Source organism: Geotrypetes seraphini, chromosome 3 (assembly GCF_902459505.1).
Source record: "Geotrypetes seraphini chromosome 3, aGeoSer1.1, whole genome shotgun sequence".
In the NCBI taxonomy this organism is placed as follows: Eukaryota; Metazoa; Chordata; class Amphibia; order Gymnophiona; family Dermophiidae; genus Geotrypetes; species Geotrypetes seraphini.
The window spans coordinates 12,155,313-12,175,345 of NC_047086.1; the positions used below are offsets into that span (position 1 = coordinate 12,155,313).

Below are 20,033 nucleotides of genomic sequence, written 5' to 3' on the forward strand. Positions count from 1 at the left end.
TCCATTTTGTAAATGTGACATACCGAGTTCCACCAAAATGTATAATTTAGTTTGGTAAAATCTTTCCAATTTTGTGTGATTTGCTGCATGGCAACTCCTGTCAATATTAAAAGTAATTTATTATTATTTGCTGATATTGGACTCTGTGTTCTCATTGCAGTACCGAATAATATGGTATCATATGAGAGTCCTACATGATTTTCTAGTAATATATTTATTTGGGGCCAAATTAAATTCCAAAAAGCTTTTATACAGGGACAAAAAAAAATTAAATGATCCAATGTCCCTACTTCTATTTTACAATGCCAGCATCTATTAGATCTAGTATTATCTATCTTTTGCAAGCGCGTCGGGGTCCATAACACTCTATGTAATAAAAACAACCATGTTTGACTCATAGATGCTGACTTTGTTAATCTTAATCTCCAGGACCAGAATTTTGGCCATTGAGATGCAGAAATTGTCTGTCCAATCTCAATGCTCCAAATATCCCTAAGTCCAGTTTTCTTTTTTTTATTTAGAAATCCATTTATTAATTTATACCATTTTGCGGCTTGGTGACCCAAGAAATCCGTCTGGAAACATAAAACTTGCAAACTATATTGAGTATTGAGAACTTTCCATTCAGGGAACCCTACCTGAATGGCTTGCTTCAATTGCATCCATTTAAAAAATTGTGTTTTATTTAGTCTAAATTTATTTTGCAATTGTGAAAAACTAAGCAAGGAACCTTCTGATATGACGTCATTTAATGTTCTTATTCCTGCAGTTATCCATTGTTTCCAGACGATTTTAAATCCGCCAATTCTGATCCTGGAGTTTACCCATATTGATTGATTTAGGGATTTAGCAATTGGTTCTGGTGTCAGATTATTTATGTATCTTAATGTTTTCCAAGTATCTAATAAGATTCTGTGTTCTTTGTATCTTATAGGCATTGATATAGAAATTAAATGTTCTGGATTCAAAGGGAACAGGAGCCGCCATTCTAAATACAGCCAATCTGGTACATTTTCTAAGAGATCTGGGAGGATCCAATACATACCCTGTCTTAAAATATAGGCTTGATGATTCCTATAAAAATTTGGAAAATTTACCCCCCCTTCCATAATTGGTCTTTGTAATGATACTAAAGCGATTCTTGGTCTTTTCCCACACCAAACAAATTTTGTAAGAATATTATTAAGTTTTTTATAAAATGACCCCTGAAAAAATATTGGAATCATACTCATTTGGTAACAAACCACAGGCAATATCATCATTTTAATTGTTTGAATTCTTCCCCACCAAGAAAGATGTAATGGATTCCATTGCTCACACATTTCTGTTATTTTTTTTCAATAAAAGTTTTTCATTCTCTTTGACTGTGTCTTCAATTGTATTTTTGATCATAATTCCTAAGTATTTTATTCCATCCTCTTTCCAAATAAATGAATATGGATCAAATAATCCTTTGGTACAATGAACATTAATTGGGAGGATTTCAGATTTATTCCAATTAATTTTATATCCAGAAAATGTACCGTATTTTTCTATTAAATTAAGCATACATGGAATAGTAATTTCCGGTTCTCTTAAATATAATAATATATCATCTGCATATGCAGATAATTTAAATTCAAAACTGGTAAATGAGATTCCCTTTATTTCCCTAGTTTTGTTTATTGCAATTAATAAAGGTTCTAGGACAACATCAAAAAGTAATGGAGACAAAGGGCATACTTATGAAGGGAAATTTTAAAAATAAAATTCTGAAATCTCATGTAGCCCACCCAGAATCTCTTCGGGGTACACCATTGTGCCATGGCACACAGTTCGAGAGACACTGATCTACAGTATACTGTAGCAGGGTTCAACATATGGTGGTTAAATCTTATTTGTTGTAGATAATCAAAAAAATGTAAAAATATCACTTTAATCAAAAATCTGGAATACTTTTAGACCTTTGTAAAATTACCTTCAAAGGTTTTGCCTATCATAATTTCAAATCTTTTCTCAACCTGTTTACTCTTGAAGTTTCCTTTAAGCACCTTTTATTGTAAGGTATTCTATGAGAAACTTTCAGCTTTCCTTATTTTGTCTTCTAGTTGTTATGTTCCTTAACTTGCTTGAATGTCAGTGTTTTATTGAAGTTGAGTTTTCCACGTATGAGTATAATTTTGACTTTCCTTATCTTTATTTTAATAACCATTTATGCATGGAATGTTTCTGTGATCTCTCCACGATATTTGCAGAGGAAAAATGTTCCATGCTCTTACCTTTCACTGTCTTTGCAGCTGTTAAAAGCGTGGGGTGCACATGTGACAGCCGTATGTTCCCAAGATTCCAGTGCATTGGTCAGGAGCCTGGGTGCTGATCATGTCATTGATTACAAATCAGAAAACACAGAAGAGCAGCTGAAAAAATTAGAGTTGTAAGTACTGTTGTCCTGATTGTCCTCGGACCATAGTCATAATGCCTGGCCCAGCCGTCAGGTGAATGCTTTTTTTCTTTAGGGTTTTAGAAGGCTCCTCATCAAAACCAAGCATCGTTTATCCCAGTTTTCATCTTCTTGTTTCTCTTAGGGAAATCTGGGTTGAACTACAATTGGTTCAGACTGATATGATAATTATAGTCTCTTGCCCCACAGATCAAACACTGACAGGAAAGTAAAGTTTGACAGCTCAGACCCCCCTCCCCTCCCCCAACACACATACACTCACACAAATTAGACAAAAACAAAAAAAACAAAGATTGGCAGGAAAGATGCTCACTCTTCTGCCGCACCATGCAATCACCCAACACTGCTAAACACCCCCTCCAGCAGCAGGAGAGATGCCCAATCCCCCCCACTACCAAGCAACACCCCCCCCCCCTCCGGCAGCGGGAGAGATGGTCACTCTCTCCTGCCATCATGCAACTCCCCCTTACCTTGCTTACAATGGCTGGCCAGAGGTATGCCTACTCCCTCCATCCAACAGGCCAACATTTTCAAAATGGCGAGTCTTCACCTCCCTGGTGCATCCTGGGATGCACCAGGGAGGGGCCTAAGGCTGTGAGTGGCCCAAACGTTTAAGGTCCCTCCTATAGGTGTCAGGGTGGCAGGAGGGAGTGGTCATCTCTCCCGCTGCCCTGGGGAGGGTGTCGGGGGTGGTGGGAGTTGCTTGGCAGTGGGAGGGAGTAGCCATCTCTCCCACTGCCGGAGGGCGGAGGTTAGCAGTGTCAGGTGATTGTGCAACATGGCTGGAAAGAGTGGGCATCTCTCCCACTGCTGGGGGGAGGGGTGTGTCGGGTGGGGAGCTTGCTTGACTTTGGTGTATGGCTTGATTTGTTGTATTGGGGGGGGGTAAATTATGTTTGTTGCATTTATTCTGTTCATGTGCCCATTGCTATCACCAGCAATGGGCACATGCAAATTTAGTGAATCTTTGCTACTCTCCGCCAACCTCATTTGCATGAGCGTTTTTTGGAGAATGACTTGCATTTTTAAAATCGCTACAATAACAGCTACAACAGAGGCCTGTCAGTTTTTAATGCAAATTTTTGAGAATCTAGCCCTTAGTACCATTAGTTTCCCTAGCTAAACTTAGTCAGTTCATTCGAAAAATAAAGCATTAACTGGGGAAATAAGTTTCAAGTTTCAAGTTTCAAGTTTGACCTTTATTTGATAAATCGCTTATAATAACATCTAAGCGATGTACAGTAATAAAAACCAACAGGGTGTGGTAATACAATTAATTTACAATAGTTACTCATAAAACAAACAAAATTAGACGAACAGGAGGGGGTGGGAAGGAAGGGGAAAAGTTACAATGTTGTTCTTAATTAGAGAAAGACATTGAAAGGGAAACACATTGGGTAATAAAGGGTTATTAAAAATATTAGACCTGTAAAGTGCTAAAAAAGTGGAATTTCATATGTCAAACGCGTCTTGAAATAGGTAAGTTTTTAAAATTTTCTTAAAAACAACGAGGTCAGTTTCATTTTTAATGAAGTTTGGAAGAGAGTTCCACAGTGAGGGTGCTTTTACAGAAAATATGTCATTTCGCCTAGTGCCAATGACTTTTAATGAGGGAACTGAGAGCAATTGTGAAGAAGAAGATCTAAGAGAACGTAAAGTTTTGTGTGGGACAATCATTTTAGCAATATATTGAGGTTCATTGAAAATTAGAGATTTGTAAACCAGGAATAAAATTTTAAACGTAATTCTATGGGTTATTGGGAGCCAGTGTGATTTAATTAGTAAGGGGGTAACATGGTCGAATTTCTTTGCGTTATGGATTAGTTTGATTGCTGTATTTTGGATAATTTGGAGGCGTCTGTTTTCTTTTTGAGTTATATTAATTAGAAGAGAGTTGCAGTAGTCCAGTTTGGAAATAATAAGTGAATGAATTAAAATATTGAGGGATTTAGTGTCTAAGAATGTAGAGATTGAACGTAACAGCCGTAGTCTGTAAAAGCATGATTTGACAATTACACTGATATGATCGTGGTAAGATAGATCTACATCAAGAGTTACACCTAGGATTTTTAGCTTGGGTACCGATTCTATTAAAGTATTGTCGAGTGTGAATGGTATTTTTTGGGATATATCTCTTTTCCAAGTAAAAAGCATGGATTTGGTTTTTTTGGTGTTTAGAGCCAGTTTATTATTGCTTAGCCAGTTTTTAATTTTTTCCAGTTTGTCATTGATAATTTTTATTTCTGCAGGGTTTTCTGGATTGAGGGGGTGCATCAGTTGAATGTCGTCTGCATAAGAAAAAGTTGTAAATCCTAGAGACTGTGACATGGTGATAAGTGGGGATAGGAAAATGTTAAATAGAAGAGGAGAAAGTATTGATCCTTGTGGAACTCCAAAAGATGAGGGGAAAAAGTCGGAATAGGATTCATTGAATTTAACTCTGGAAAGACGATCCGATAGGAAGGAGGTAAGCCATTGTAAGACTTGGCCCTCTACTCCTAGTGATTGTAAACGATTAAGAAGAATGTCATGATCTATGGTATCGAAGGCTGCGGATAGATCTAAGGAGAAGAGAGCTACAGATTTGTGATGGTCAAGGAAGTAGTGAATGTTAGTGACAAGACCAATCATGGAATATTCGGTGCTGTGGTATTTACGAAAACCTGTTTGGTTCGGATGTAACGCATTGGAGGATTCAATGAAGTCAGATAGTTGTTCGAAAACTAGTTTTTCCGTCAGTTTCATTAGGAAAGGAAGATTTGAAATAGGGCGGTAGTTAGATGAGTCATCTTGACTGGACTTAAAGTTTTTTAGAATTGGTATTACAGTGGAAGTTTTCCAAGCAGAAGGAACAGTAGCAGAAGATAAACATTTTTGAATGAGAGATAGAATAAAGGGACCAAAGAGATCGAAATATTTTTTTATATAGAATGGCGGAATAATTTCAGTGGGAGAACCTTTTAAGTTGATTGATTTGAGGTGTCTTTCAATGTCATTTATAGTTGGAATTTTAAAATTTGTGCATTTGGCTGTTGGAATAGAGTTAATTGTAGATAGATCTTCGAAGCCCGGTGAGATTAGTGTGTTGGTCGAGAATGTTTGTCTTATTGTTGATATTTTTTGGCAAAAATAGTTAGCTAAATCTTGAGCTGTTAGTAATGAAGTTTGATTTGGCATATTTTTATTTTTTTCCGGGTTAAATGATTTTAAGATATTAAAGAGGACAGAAGTGTTTTTTGCCTTTTGAATTTTGTTATTGTAAAAAGATTTTTTTGCTTGGGTAATTTCATGTTTATAATAGAGAGAGGTGTCTTTAAATTTTTGAAGGTTGGTGAGGGATTTTGAAGAACGCCATTTCCTTTCTGCTGAACGAAGTTGAGTCTTGATTAAAGATAGCTTTTTGGAATACCACGGATTTTTGGGTTTTTTGCTGATTATAGTTTTAGTAATTAGTGGTGTTTTAGTATTTAGTATGAACTCTAGGTTTGAATTCCAGTAATAAAGTTGTTCGTCAATTGTTTCAAATGATGGAATGATGGTTGAAGGGCTAAATTTTAATGAGATGTCTGAGTTTTCTAATTGAGAAAAGTCCCTGTATGAGTATGATTTGGTTTTAGAAGAATAATTTGATATCATTTGTTTAGGAAATTGAAGATTTAAGGAAATTAGGCAGTGATCGGACCAGGGAACTGAAAGAATATTCGGAGTGGAATAGGATATTGATTCCGAAGAGGGAATTAGAATCATATCTAAAATGTGTTTAGCCTGGTGAGTGGGATCATGAATTAATATTTGCAGATCTAGGTCATTAAAAAGTTTGATAGTTTCTAAGGTTTGTGGGTTATTATAGTTGTCAAAATGGATGTTGAAGTCACCCAATATGATTGGGCAGTTAGCAGTTGAGCAGAATTCAAAGAGTAAATTATGAAGTGAGGATAGTTTTGAATAGTCTATTGGAGGGGGAAGATATAGTAAGAGAAAGTCAATTTTATTTGTGGAATTTATTTTGAAATGGAGATATTCAATAGTGGAATTGATAACAGATTGATCTTGAGATTTAATTAAATTTTTAAGAAAGATTATGGCTAAACCTCCGCCTTTGCGTTTGTGACGGTGGTTCCATAAAAAATCATAGTTAGGGGGACAACAAAAGGAAAGATAGGCTTCCTCTCCATCAGAAAGCCAAGTTTCAGTAATACAAAGAATATGTAAATTTTGTTGGAGGATGGCGTCTTTGATAAGGTGATGTTTGGATTTGAGTGATCTAGTGTTAAGCAAGCCTAATTTTAAATTTAGGGATTTAATTTGGTTAGGTATTTTATTAGATAGAATTGGTTGTAATGTAAAGTCAGTTGAGGAAGAAGGAAGCGTTGGGATAGGTAGAAGTGAACATGGGATTGATCTAGGAAATTTATGAAAATCAGGTCTATTGTTTAACTGAATTGGAATTTGTTGGAAATCCATTTTTATGAATTCTTTTGTTTGATTAGGAAGCTTTAAGACAGATGAAAGGAAAAAAAGCAAAGTCAGGATGGAGTAAATGGTGTGTGCGAAGTTAGGGTTAGGACGTCTTGAATGAATTATAGAGCAGTGGTTTTTGGCGGCGCCCTCGGGAGGCGACCGAAGGAGCGAACAAAGGAGCAGGTCCTGCTCCTTTTGCGTGCTCCTTCGGCGCGCGCCGAAGGCGCGCACCTTTGCGGCGTGCGCCGCAAAGGATCTTGTTTTATAGTGCATGCGCTGACCTGAGTAGGGGAGGAGTCCGGCGGGCCGCCGCTTCGCGGCGGCAGAGGTGAGAAGAGCAGACAAACTATAAAATAAAGTAAGACAGTAAATAAAATGCCTAAAAAGATAAAATAATTAAAACCAGCACAATAACAGTTAAATGCTTGCTTCATGCATCCAAGAGGTGAAGTGGGTAACAGTGCTCAGATTCAAGGCGTGCGCCGCAAAGGATCTTGTTTTATAGTGCATGCGCTGACCTGAGTAGGGGAGGAGTCCGGCGGGCTTCCCTTCTTCCCTGTGGCTTCTGACTTGACAATTAATGTTCCCTCTGTTGGCCCTCCTGGAGACTAACAAAGGAGCATGCCAGCTGTTCAAAAACATGTAATTCCATGATATTACACAGTAACATCTGCAAAGAGGTTCTACAGGTGAGCATACCTTGGCCCGAATGGTCAAATTTTGGGTTTTGATAGTTCTGGCTCTGTAAATCATCCTAATAGGTCTGACAATTAAGTTTGTGAACTCATCCTGGAAAAAGTGCTACATACCTCATTGCTGAATATCACTATGGTCACCTTCGAAGTACTTCCCTTGGGAAGCTATGCACCGATGCCAGCGCCTAATCAATTCTTCAAAGCAAGTTTGGAACTCTTTTTTATCCCAGGACAAGCAGGCAGCATATTCTTGACTGATGGGTGACGGCACCGACGGAGCCCCGGTACGGACAATTTTAGAGTGATTGCACTCTAAGAACTTTAAAAAGTTCTAGCTAGGCCGCACCACGCGTGCGCGAGTGCCTTCCCGCCCGACGGAGGCACGCGGTCCCCAGTTTCTTAGTTTCCGCGGAGCTAAGAAGACGCATGTTTCCAACGGCTGTTGGAAATTTTTTTCAAGTATTTTCGCCTTCCCGCTCGCGCGTTTTTTCTCTTCGAGAATTTTTTTCCTTTTCTCATTCTAATTTGTTTGTGTAAAAAAAAAAAAAAACAACTACTTTTTTCTTTCGTTTTTTGCGGTCGGCCCCAGCGGGGCCTGTTGGCACCATCGAAGCCTCGGGCTTCGATTTTGCTACAGCCGTTTTTTCCATTCATGCCCCCGTCACCGGGTTTTAAAAAGTGCCAGCGGTGAGCATTCCCTATATCTCTTTCCGACCCGCACAAGTGGTGCCTTCAGTGTCTGGGTCCGGACCACAGGGCTGAAACCTGCACCCGCTGTAGTTCTCTTCAAAAGAGGACTTTGAAAAACCGGCAAATACAACAGCGGATCCTGTTCGGTACCGCTATGGAAGTTCCTCCGGTATCGACGTCGGCAACTTCCTCTAAACCGACACCGACAGTTTCGGCACCGCAAACTACATCACCGGTGTCGCAACCTGTAGGTAAGCCAGCTAAGAAGCCTTCCCCTACTGTCCTCGGGCCGCCAGTCGAACAAGCAGTGAGCCAAGTCCTGCAGACTGCGCACCGACCCCGTAAGCGCTCCGCTCCTATCGAAGTTACTGCCTCTTCATCGGCATCGACTTCACCGGAGCGTCGAGCTGCACCGCAGGTACCGAGCAAGAAAAAACCGGTACCGGTGCTATCGGGACCAACGTTGGATGAGCGTATTGCCTCTATCCTTCAGGTCCAACTTAAGGAGCAACTGCAACAATTGCTCCCGGCTCTATTGACTCCGACCCTTCCAGTGTCGGTACCCACTGAGCCTTCGGTGCCGATTGTCGATCAGCCTCTATTATCGGCATCGGCATTATCGGCACCGCAGAAATCTTTATCCATGCCTGTTCTATCAGCAGAACCAAGGTCTCATCGACGCACTGTTCTTTCAGTTTCTGATCCGGTACCGGTCTCTGAATCCCGTACCGCTGTGCAGTCACCAGGTACCGTATCGACCCGTTCAGGGAAGTCGGTACGCAAGACAAAACATACTGAGACATCCACTCCACTCTCTCAGGGCCACCTTCAATCGGTACGGGACCCTGACTTGTGGGATGACTCTGATGATCCCCTCGGTACCGAGGAGGATTATTCGTCTGAAGAGGATGACCCATCGGTGCAGGATCCTGCTGCAAAACCAGAGCACTCCTCCTTCACCAAATTCTTAAAGGAGATGTCAGACTCTCTTTCTATTCCTCTAGAGTCTGACTCTAAAAAATCCAAAGCATTTCTCGATGCTTTGGATTTTGACCAACCTCCCAAAGAGTTTTTAAAGTTGCCCCTCCATGACATCTTGAGGGAAACTTTCTATAAAAATTTGGAAACTCCTTTGACAATACCAGGAGCCCCTAGAAAACTTGAATCTCTTTATAAAGTGATTCCTATTCCAGGGTTCGACAAACACCAACTCCCCCATGAGTCTCTGCTGGTGGAGTCGACCCTGAAGAAATCTGCAGGAGCTAGTGTTTATGCCTCTGTCCCTCCTGGCAGAGAGGGCAGGGCCATGGATAAATTTGGGAAACGCCTTTACCAAAATGTGATGTTGGCCAACCGTTCAGGTAACTACGCGTTCCACTTCTCTTTTTACCTAAAGCATCTCATCCAACAGGTGACTTCCTTTCAAAAGTATATACCGGACCGTAAACTTCCTGCTTTTCAGCAATGCACCTCCAGCCTTTTGCAACTCAGAAAGTTTATGGTCCGTTCAATTTATGATACTTTTGAACTGACATCACGGGCCACTGCTATGTCTGTGGCAATGAGAAGGTTGGCATGGCTTCGAGTCTCAGACCTGGATGTAAACCACCAGGATCGACTTGCCAATGCGCCCTGCCTAGGGGATGAGCTGTTTGGGGATTCCATGGATACCACCACCCAAAAGTTATCTGCCCATGAAACTAGGTGGGACACCTTGTTGAAAAACAAGAAGAAACCTCCTCCTCCTCGTCCATTTAGACAACAATCTTCCTATCAGAGGAGATTTTCGGCTCGGCTGGCTCAACCTCATCCTCCCCAACCTAAGAGACAACGTCAACAGCAACAACAGGCTCGTCAGCAGCAACAGCCTAATGTCAAACCTGCTCCTCAACCTAAGCCGACACAGCCCTTTTGACTCCCTTCTCCAGGGCATAGCCAGTCTTCCTCCCTCCTGTTCTCTTCCTCAGCCCATAGGAGGTCGACTTCGAATTTTCCTCTCTCGCTGGGAGGTAATCACCTCCGACCAGTGGGTTCTTTCAATCATAGCCCACGGCTACTCTCTAAATTTCCAGACTCCTCCACCTTTAGGCCTGCCAAAAGAGTCTGCTTCCAACCACTCTCAGTCCCTCCTACTGGCTCAGGAGGTTCACTCCCTCCTCCTTCTCAATGCCATCGAACCAGTTCCTCAAGACCAGCGAGGCCTGGGATTTTACTCCCGGTACTTTCTAGTACCCAAAAAGACCGGAGACCTCAGACCTATATTAGATCTCAGAGATCTCAACAAGTGTCTGGTCAAGGAGAAGTTCAAAATGTTATCTCTTGCAACCCTATATCCTCTTCTCTCTCAGGGCGACTGGCTATGCTCTCTCGATCTCAAGGAGGCGTACACTCACATTCCTATCCATCTAACGTCCAGGCAATATCTACGCTTCCTCGTCAACCAGCATCATTACCAGTACAAGGTGTTACCCTTCGGTCTAGCCTCCTCTCCCAGGGTATTCACCAAATGTCTGATTGTGGTCGCGGCTTATCTCCGCTCTCACAATTTTCAAGTCTTCCCTTATTTGGACGACTGGCTGATCAAGGCTCATTCTCCTCAGACCGTTCAACTTGCTACCAATCAGACCATTCTCTTTCTTCAACTGTTAGGGTTCGAAATCAATCGACCCAAGTCGCATCTAATTCCAACTCAACGACTTCAATTCATTGGAGCCATTCTGGACACACTTCAGATGAGGGCATTTCTTCCAACAAATCGCCTTCACAACATACTTCATCTCTGTCAACGGGTGTTGCAGCAAACGTCCATCTCTGCAAACCACATGATGATACTCTTGGGCCACATGGCCTCTACAGTGCATGTCACTCCCTTCGCACGTCTCCACCTACGTACTCCTCAATGGACCTTAGCGAACCAGTGGTCTCAAGCGTCGGATCCTTGCTCACAACTCATATCTGTGACCTCGTCTCTTCGGCAGTCGCTTCTTTGGTGGTTGACATCTTCAAATCTATCCAGAGGTCTGCTGTTCCATCTACCTCCTCATCAACTGGTCATCACCACGGATTCCTCCCCCTATGCATGGGGAGCTCACTTGAACGAGTTCCAAACTCAGGGGTTTTGGACTGCCCAGGAAAAGAAACACCACATCAATTTCCTGGAACTCAGAGCGATGTTTTACGCCCTCAAGGCTTTTCAACATCTTCTTTTTCCTCAGGTACTACTCATTTGCACAGACAACCAAGTTGCAATGTACTACATCAACAAACAGGGAGGGACGGGATCCCGTCTCTTGTGTCAAGAAGCTCAAAGGATTTGGACCTGGGCGACTGATCATCACCTATTCCTGAAGGCAGTCTACATCCAAGGGGAACAGAATTGCTTAGCAGACAATCTCAGCAGAATTCTTCAACCTCACGAATGGACTCTCGACCCCTCGACTCTCCAGTCCATTTTCTCTCAATGGGGCACACCTCAAGTGGATCTTTTTGCAGCTCCCCACAACCATCAACTGCCCCTATTTTGCTCCAGACTTTACTCTCCTCACCGTCTGGAACCCGATGCATTTCTCCTGGATTGGACCAATCTCTTCCTTTATGCATTTCCTCCTCTTCCGCTCATGCTGCGCACATTATTCAAGCTCAAGAGGGAACAAGCCACCATGATTCTCATCGCTCCACGGTGGCCCAGACAGCATTGGTTCTCCCTTCTGCTTCAACTCAGTTCCAGGGAACCCTTACCTCTTCCACTGTTTCCTTCACTACTTACACAGCATCAGCAAACTCTACTTCATCCCAGCTTACAGTCTCTGCACCTGACAGCTTGGTATCTCTCGGGCTGACTTCGGCTCACTCTCTCCTTTCTCAGCCTGTTCGTTCTATTATTGATGCCTCCAGGAAACCGTCTACTCTTCAATGTTACCAACAAAAGTGGTCTCGGTTTTCTTCCTGGTGCCTTTTACATCGCCATAATCCCATGTCTACAGCAGTGGGACTGGTGTTGGACTATCTTTTGTCCTTATCTAACTCTGGTCTTAAATCCTCTTCGATAAGAGTTCACCTTAGTGCTATTGCAGCTTTTCATGAGCCGATTCATGGAAAACCCCTCTCAGCTCATCCCTTGGTTTCGAGGTTCATGAAGGGCCTTTTCAATGTGAAGCCACCTCTTAAGGCCCCTCCTGTTGTATGGGATCTTAATGTGGTTCTTTCTGCGTTAATGAAGCCTCCTTTCGAGCCTTTGGCCACAACGCATTTTAAATTTCTAACTTGGAAAGTGGTCTTTCTTAAAGCTCTCACTTCTGCCAGGAGGGTCAGTGAGCTCCATGCACTGGTGGCTGATCCACCTTTCACTGTTTTTCACCATGATAAGGTCGTCCTCCGTACACATCCAAAATTCCTTCCTAAGGTTGTGTCTGAGTTTCATCTTAACCAATCCATCGTTCTACCTGTTTTTTTCCCGAAGCCTCATTCTAATCCAGGTGAACAGGCTTTGCACACCTTGGATTGTAAACGTGCTCTGGCTTACTATCTTGAACGCACCAAACCTCACAGATCATCCCCTCAACTGTTTTTGTCCTTTGATCCTAACAAGTTGGGTCATCCTGTATCTAAACGCACCCTGTCCAATTGGCTTGCTGCTTGCGTTTCATTCTGTTATGCTCAGTCGGGCCTGACACTGGAAGGTTCTGTCACGGGCCACAAGATTAGAGCTATGGCAGCGTCTGTAGCTTTCCTCCGTTCCACTTCCATTGAGGAAATCTGCAAGGCTGCTACTTGGTCCTCAGTTCATACTTTTACATCTCACTATTGTCTGGATGCATTCTCCAGACAGGATGGACACTTCGGCCAATCTATTTTACAAAATTTGTTTTCCTAATGGCCAACCTTCCCTTCGTCCCTCTTCTTGTTAGCTTGGAGGTCACCCATCAGTCAAGAATATGCTGCCTGCTTGTCCTGGGATAAAGCACAGTTACTTACCGTAACAGGTGTTATCCAGGGACAGCAGGCAGATATTCTTGCGTCCCTCCCACCTCCCCGGGTTGGCTTCTTAGCTGGTTTATCCTAACTGGGGACCGCGCGCCTCCGTCGGGCGGGAAGGCACTCGTGCACGCGCGGTGCGGCCTAGCTAGAACTTTCTAAAGTTCTTAGAGTGCAATCACTCTAAAATTGTCCGTACCGGGGCTCCGTCGGTGCCGTCACCCATCAGTCAAGAATATCTGCCTGCTGTCCCTGGATAACACCTGTTACGGTAAGTAACTGTGCTTTCTGGAATAGCCATCAGGAATATCATCAAAATGTCTTCCTTTCAATATTTCCTTTATCTTCTGGCAAAGAAAAAAGTCATTGGGGGCCAGATCATGTGAGTAGGGAGGGTGTTTCAATACATATTTGTTTACTGGCTAAAAACTCCCTCAAGACAGTGCCGTGTGAGCTGGTGCATTGTTGTGTTTCAAGAGCCAAGGGTTGTCGAAAATTTCAGGTCATTTTTGTCTAACTTTTTCAGTCGGCCTTTTCAGCACTTCCAAATAGTTGGTTAACTGTTTGTCCAGTTGGTACATATTCATAATGAATAATCCCTCTGATATCAAAAAAGATTAGCAACATCGTTTTGACTCGTGATTTGGGCTGATGGTACTTTTTTTGGTTGTGAAGAATTGGCAGACTTCCACTGTGCACTTTGACGCTTTCTTTCAGGGTTGTATTGGTACACCCATGTTTTATCACCAGTGATAACACGACCCAAAACATCATCTTGTCTCTCCAAAAGGTCTTGGCAAACTTAGGGCTCCTTTTACTAAGCTGCGAAAGCGGTTTTAGTGCGCGCACTAGACGCTAACGCCAGCATTGAGCTGGCGTTAGTTCTAGCCACGTAAGAACATAAGAACATAAGAAACGCCCTCACCGGATCAGACCGAGGTCCATCTAGTCCGGCGATCCGCACACGCGGCGGCCCATTTAGGTACTCCTTTTTGGAGACCCGGATTTACCGTATCCCTCAATATGATATGCAAGAAGGTGTGCATCCAACTTGCGTTTGAATCCCAGAACAGTAGTCTCCTCCACAACCTCCTCCGGGAGTGCATTCCAAGCACCCACCACGCGCTGTGTGAAACAGAATTTCCTGACATTTGTCCTAAACCTGCTGCCACTCAGTTTCAGTCTATGTCCTCTTGTCCTCGTCATGTGTTTAGCGCGTGCGGCAATTCTGCATGTGCTAAAAATGATATCACAGCTTAGTAAAAGGAGCCCTTAAACTCTCCTTTGCTTTTGTTCATTGGTGAGCTCCTTTGGGACCATTTTTGCACACACTTTTCTCATGCCAATATTTTCAGTTAAGATTTTCCTGTTTCTTTATCAATAGTTACTTGACTGCTATGCTTCTCATAGTCAGCCAACAATTTAGGCGTACAATTCAACCAATTTTTTCAATGTTTTTGTCAGTTCTGCGCGTTATTGGCTACCCTGACCTTTCTTTATAAGTGATGCTTTCTCTTCCCTCAGAAAAACATTTAATTCATTTGTACACTGCTGTTTTCTTCATGGCATTATCCTCTTAAACTTGGACTAACATGTCCCTGATTTGACTTCCACTCTTGCCAAGGTTAACAAGGAATTTAATGTTCGTTCTTTGCTCTAATTCCAGCTCTGACGTTCTCATGACGGCACACAGAAACATGCAATAACAATAATGAACATCACTCAGCAAGACACCACTACTAAACTAAACTAAAACTTAGCCTTATATACTGGGTCATTCAACCATGGGAAGCTCGACATGGTTAACAATAGAATTACTAAAAAAATACGTGGTCTCCCAGAGCTCATGGAAAATATCCCAGATTGATTGTATTTGGAATGGCGACTCATGTTTCCTATAAACTTATCTCATGTTCTCAGTGTTAAGATGCCTAGGAAATATAAAGAGAACAGAATATTGATGGACACATGGAAAACATTGCATTATGTCAGCAATTTAACTCCAAATTCAATACACAAATCAACAAATCAATCTTCATGGCTAAACTCCAAGATTCAAATTGGTGGTTTTAAAATCGTATGGAAGCATTGGATTATTGCAGGTATACGGAGTTTAGGTGATGTTATTTCAAATGGTAAACTGCTTGATTTTTCACAGTTGCAACATAAATATGGTTTAAACAAATCACAAAGCTTTAAATGGTTGCAGCTGAAGCAGGTTATTCAGGAGGGGTTCCCTGAATGGAAAAATCTTAACAATCAGTATAGTCTGGAATTCTTATACTTTCAGGCGGATTTCTTGGGACACCAGGCCGCACAGTGGTATAAATTGATATCTGGATATATGAATAAAAAACCAAAGACTGGTCTTAGAGACTTTTGGAGCATTGAGATTAAGCATCAGTTTGGTTTTGGAGAATGAGATGTACAGTAGAGAATGACACGGTGGCGGTTTACCCGCGGCCACCGCATTTTAGCCGCGGGTCACCTGCCGAAACGGGGAACGAAAACTAGCAGTCGCTGGGCGATGGGGACAAGGCCATTCACCGCCCGTGGGGCGGTGAATGGTCTTGTCCCCGCAGTGAGGCATGAAGGATCGCGTGATCCCCGCAGCACACACCCGCCTGCCCAATCGATCCTACTGTTTAGCCAGCTCTCTCCCTTCTCCTCACCTTAGTTTGTAGGTTTTCTTTTTCGGCGACCCGCACGCTATCAGAGAGCCGCGCACCCGCTGCTGCTCAGTTTCGATCTTCTGCTCTGACGCAACCGGAAACAGGAAGTTGCAGCAGAGCAGAAGATTGAACACTGAGCAGCCGCGCGTGCATGTCGCCGAAAAACAAAACCTACAAACTAAGGTGAGGAGAAGGGAGAGAGCTGGCTAAACAGTAGGATCGATTGGGCAGGCGGGTGGTGGCTGCGGGGACCGTGCGATCGCTCGTGTTCCCGGCTCAAATTGGAAGGAGGGAGTGAAAGGGAAAAGGATTCTGGGCCAAGGAGATGAAGACAGAAAGAAAAACCCACAGCAGGAAAGAAAGGGAAGGACTGGCAGGTGAGCCAGATGCTAGAAGCAGGGGGGGGGGGGGAAGAAAGAGGGAAAAAAGCTAGATGGGGTTGAAAAGAAGAGACACACTGGTATGGAAGAGGAAGGTAACAGGAAGGTAACAGAAAGAGGGAAAATTATGTGCATGGGGCATAGGGACAGTGACATAAAGGGGACATGCCATGGGGATGGTATATGGACACAGGGGGGGGGGGGCAATGACAGATACATAGGGGAGATATTAGAAATGGAGAAAATAGGAGCACAGAAGCGAGATGGTTTGTGGGGATGGGACAGGGACCGAGCTTGCAGGCTCCAGTGGCTTGCACAAATTACATTGTAACGTGCCGTGAAAATAAGAGGGAGGAAGGTAGATAGATAAGCCACCTGAGAGGAGCTGAAGGGTAGTAGAAAGGAACAGATGGTAAAGGAGGGAGGGAAGGGTGGTGGTGGAAAGGAATAGGACAGACATTGAAGGAGGGTGGAGAGGAACAGACCCCGAAGGGAAATGTGGAAGACAGAGTGGGAAGAAGACAGATGCCAGACTATGGGGGAGCGGAGGGAAGAAGATGGGTGCTAGACCAATTGGAGGGGGGGGGGTGAAGGGAGAGGCACAGTAACAGCAAATGGAAGACGTAGAGAGAAGACACACAGTGGATGGAAGGAATTGAATGAGAAGATGTGGAAAGCAGAAACCACACAACAAAGGTAGAAAAAAAAATTCTATTTATTTATTTTTTGCTTTAGGATAAAGTAGTATATTAGTTGTGTTGATAAAAATTTATAAACAAAGCCCTACCAGCTGAACATCTCTTTCTCTAGTTCAGCAGCAGGAACTTTGATTTATAAGAAAGGAATAAGCTAAATATTACAGTACTAAGGCTTATATGGATGCAGCGGGGACGGTGACGGGGCGGTGAATGGGATGGCAGTGGCGGTGACGGGGCTATGAAAGGGATGGCGGTGACGGGGCGGTGAAGGGAACGGCGGTGACGGGGCGGTGCAGAGGATGGTGGGCCGGTGACGGGGACAGATTTTTTCCCCGTGTCATTCTCTAATGTACAGTGTCCGCATCTATGAGACAAAGTTGGTTCTTTTTGTTACATAGAGCATTTTGGACCCCAGTTAGATTACAAAAGTTGGATAGCTCTAAGTCTAATAGATGCTGGCATTGTAATCTGGAAGCAGGGACTCTAGATCATTTAATATACTTTTGTCCCTGTATCATGGCCTTTTGGAAATCAATTTGGCCTCAAGTTAATTGTTTATTAGAAAACCATATAACTCTATCATATGATACAATTCTATTTGGGACGTCAATGAGAATAAAAAGTCAAATTTCATGAAGCAATAATAAACTTTTATTAATGATGACAGGAGTTTCCATTCAGCATATCACTAGAAATTGGAAAAATTACACTAGACTTAATTACACCTTCTGGTGGAATTCGTTGTGCCATATATACAAAATGGAAAGAATAATTGCCATACAAAAACGGAATTATAATAATTTTAAAAATATTTGGGGGCCATTGATAACATATTGTAATGATTAGACACCTTTTTTTTTCACTGAAAGTATAATTATAATAATGGGAGGGGGGGTGATATATAGTTATATTATAGGTTTAATCAATATTTATGAATATAACACATGTATGATATTTTTTATTACAGTATTTGTGGAAAGGGTGGGTGGGGGAGGGGGTTAATTTATGTATTTAAGATAATAGAAAGATTTTCAAGTGATGTGTATGATTCAATTGATGTAATATTGTACACTTGATGTAAGATGGAAAAATGAATAAAGAATTGGAAAATAAAAATAAAAAAATACATGGAAATTAATTTTCAAGGTGTTTAGCAAATAGATAAGTTTTCAAGGATTTCCAAAAAGTCTGGAAGAAATTAAGACACCTCAGAATCAAAGGAAGATCATTCCATAATTGGGAGAATTTAAAAGCCATAGAAAGGCTGAAATTCTTAATTCTTTTAATTCCTTTCTTGGAAGGGAGGGAAAGTTTAAATTGTTGAGTTCCTCTCGCATATGAAAATCTATAAACATTCCATAGAAGAGGGACAAGAGGAATAAAGATACCATATAAAATTTTTAAAATAATACATATACATTTAAACTGAATTCTGAGACAAACTGGGAGCCAATGAAGGCTCGAAAGCAAGGGAGTCACATGGTTGAATTTGCTTTTTCCATAAATCAACTTCGCAGTAGTATTCTGAATCAACTGCAGTCTTTGAAGACAGATCCCTGTAATGCCAAGATAAACAGCATTATAATAATCTAGCCGAGAAAGTACAATTGATTGGACCAGAACGGAAAAGTGACGTTGATGAAAAAGAGATCTAACCTTCCTCAGCATTCGTAAATTAAAAAAACATTTCTTAACCAGAGAATTTATCTGATCCTTAAAGGTGAGGGAAGAGTCAAAAAGTATTCCCCAAATCTTGGAAGAGAACTCAATTTGTAAGGAGGCTCCAGAGTCCAGAAGTACAGTAGGAGGGAGATAATCCAGTTTTGGGCCTAACCACAAAAGTTTAGTTTTGGCTGCATTTAGCTTCATCTAGACAGATGTAGCCCAGGCTTGAAGTTTGGAAATATAATGGTTTATTTTAAAAGTTAAATTGGTAATATTTAAATCTATCTCAATCAATATAAAGATGCCATCCACTACATGTTGACACGAACACAGCTGTGAGACGCTGATATACCAAGGTTGTGAAACCTTACCGAGCTGTTTGTACAGTGCTGCCAACATAAGCGCATGGTGGCAAGTTCATGAACTTAATTGTCAGATCTCGTATACCACTAAAAATGTGCATTTTGGTCAGGCTTTGCGAGAATAAGGTTCCTCTTTCCATTCAATAATGGTTTAATCCATTTTCTGATGGTGCCTGAAGGCAGTCTGTGAAATCTGCAGAACAATAGAGGCAGAGTCGTGGACAGCAGTTAGCCTTGAAAACTACTTGTTGAACCTGATTTCAAAATGAGATATTTTTTTCTTTTTATAGTGACATTTTATCTCCAAATTTTGAATCTCTTAGAACTGCATGGGGTATATGTGAGCTGTCACGGCTGTCCAGAGAAGGGAGGTTGGCATGTACATTCCCTTGAGAGCAGACAGGCTTCCTCTGTATTTTTATAGTGCCTTTCATGGTAGGCTTTGGCAGCAGCCAGAAATCACATCCCCTACTTATCTCCTCTCTAGGTTTGACCTTATCCTGGATAACGTTGGTGGCTCTACTGAGAACTGGGCTCTCAAGTTCCTGAAGCCATGGTCTGGAGCCAAGTATGTCACCCTGATAACCCCTCTCCTACTGAATACAGACAGACTTGGCCTAGCAGATGGCATGCTGCAGACTGGTATCACCATGGCCACCAAAACAATGAAGGTAACTGTGCAAATATCTTTCAAGTGCCATTATTGTACAGTGTACAGTATGGGGGTCATTCACATACAGCATATTGTCAAAACTAAGTATAGACTAAAGTGGAAGGTTATGTTAAACTCTGGAATGCATTGCCAAAGGTTGTGGTAAGAACAGATAACGTGGCTGATTTTAAGAAAGGTTTGGACAATTTCCTGGAGGAAAAGTCCTTAATTTGTTATTGAGAACGACATGGGGAAGCCACTGCTTGCCCTGGATTGGTAGCATGAAATATTGCTACTCCTTGGGTTTTGGCCAGGTACTAGGGACCTGGATTGGCCACCGTGAG

General features: G+C 42.1%; 1 protein-coding gene across 2 annotated transcripts in view; it reads left to right on the top strand.

Moving 5' to 3' along the window:
* RTN4IP1 (reticulon 4 interacting protein 1) overlaps nucleotides 1-20,033 on the top strand; it is a 105,269-nt gene that overhangs the window by 76,244 nt on the left and 8,992 nt on the right. For both annotated transcript variants that reach the window (XM_033936858.1, XM_033936857.1), the window contains exons 6-7: nucleotides 2,277-2,413; nucleotides 19,525-19,708. In XM_033936858.1, coding sequence (XP_033792749.1) covers nucleotides 2,277-2,413; nucleotides 19,525-19,708 — 321 coding nt within the window. The remainder of the gene's footprint in view (nucleotides 1-2,276; nucleotides 2,414-19,524; nucleotides 19,709-20,033) is intronic.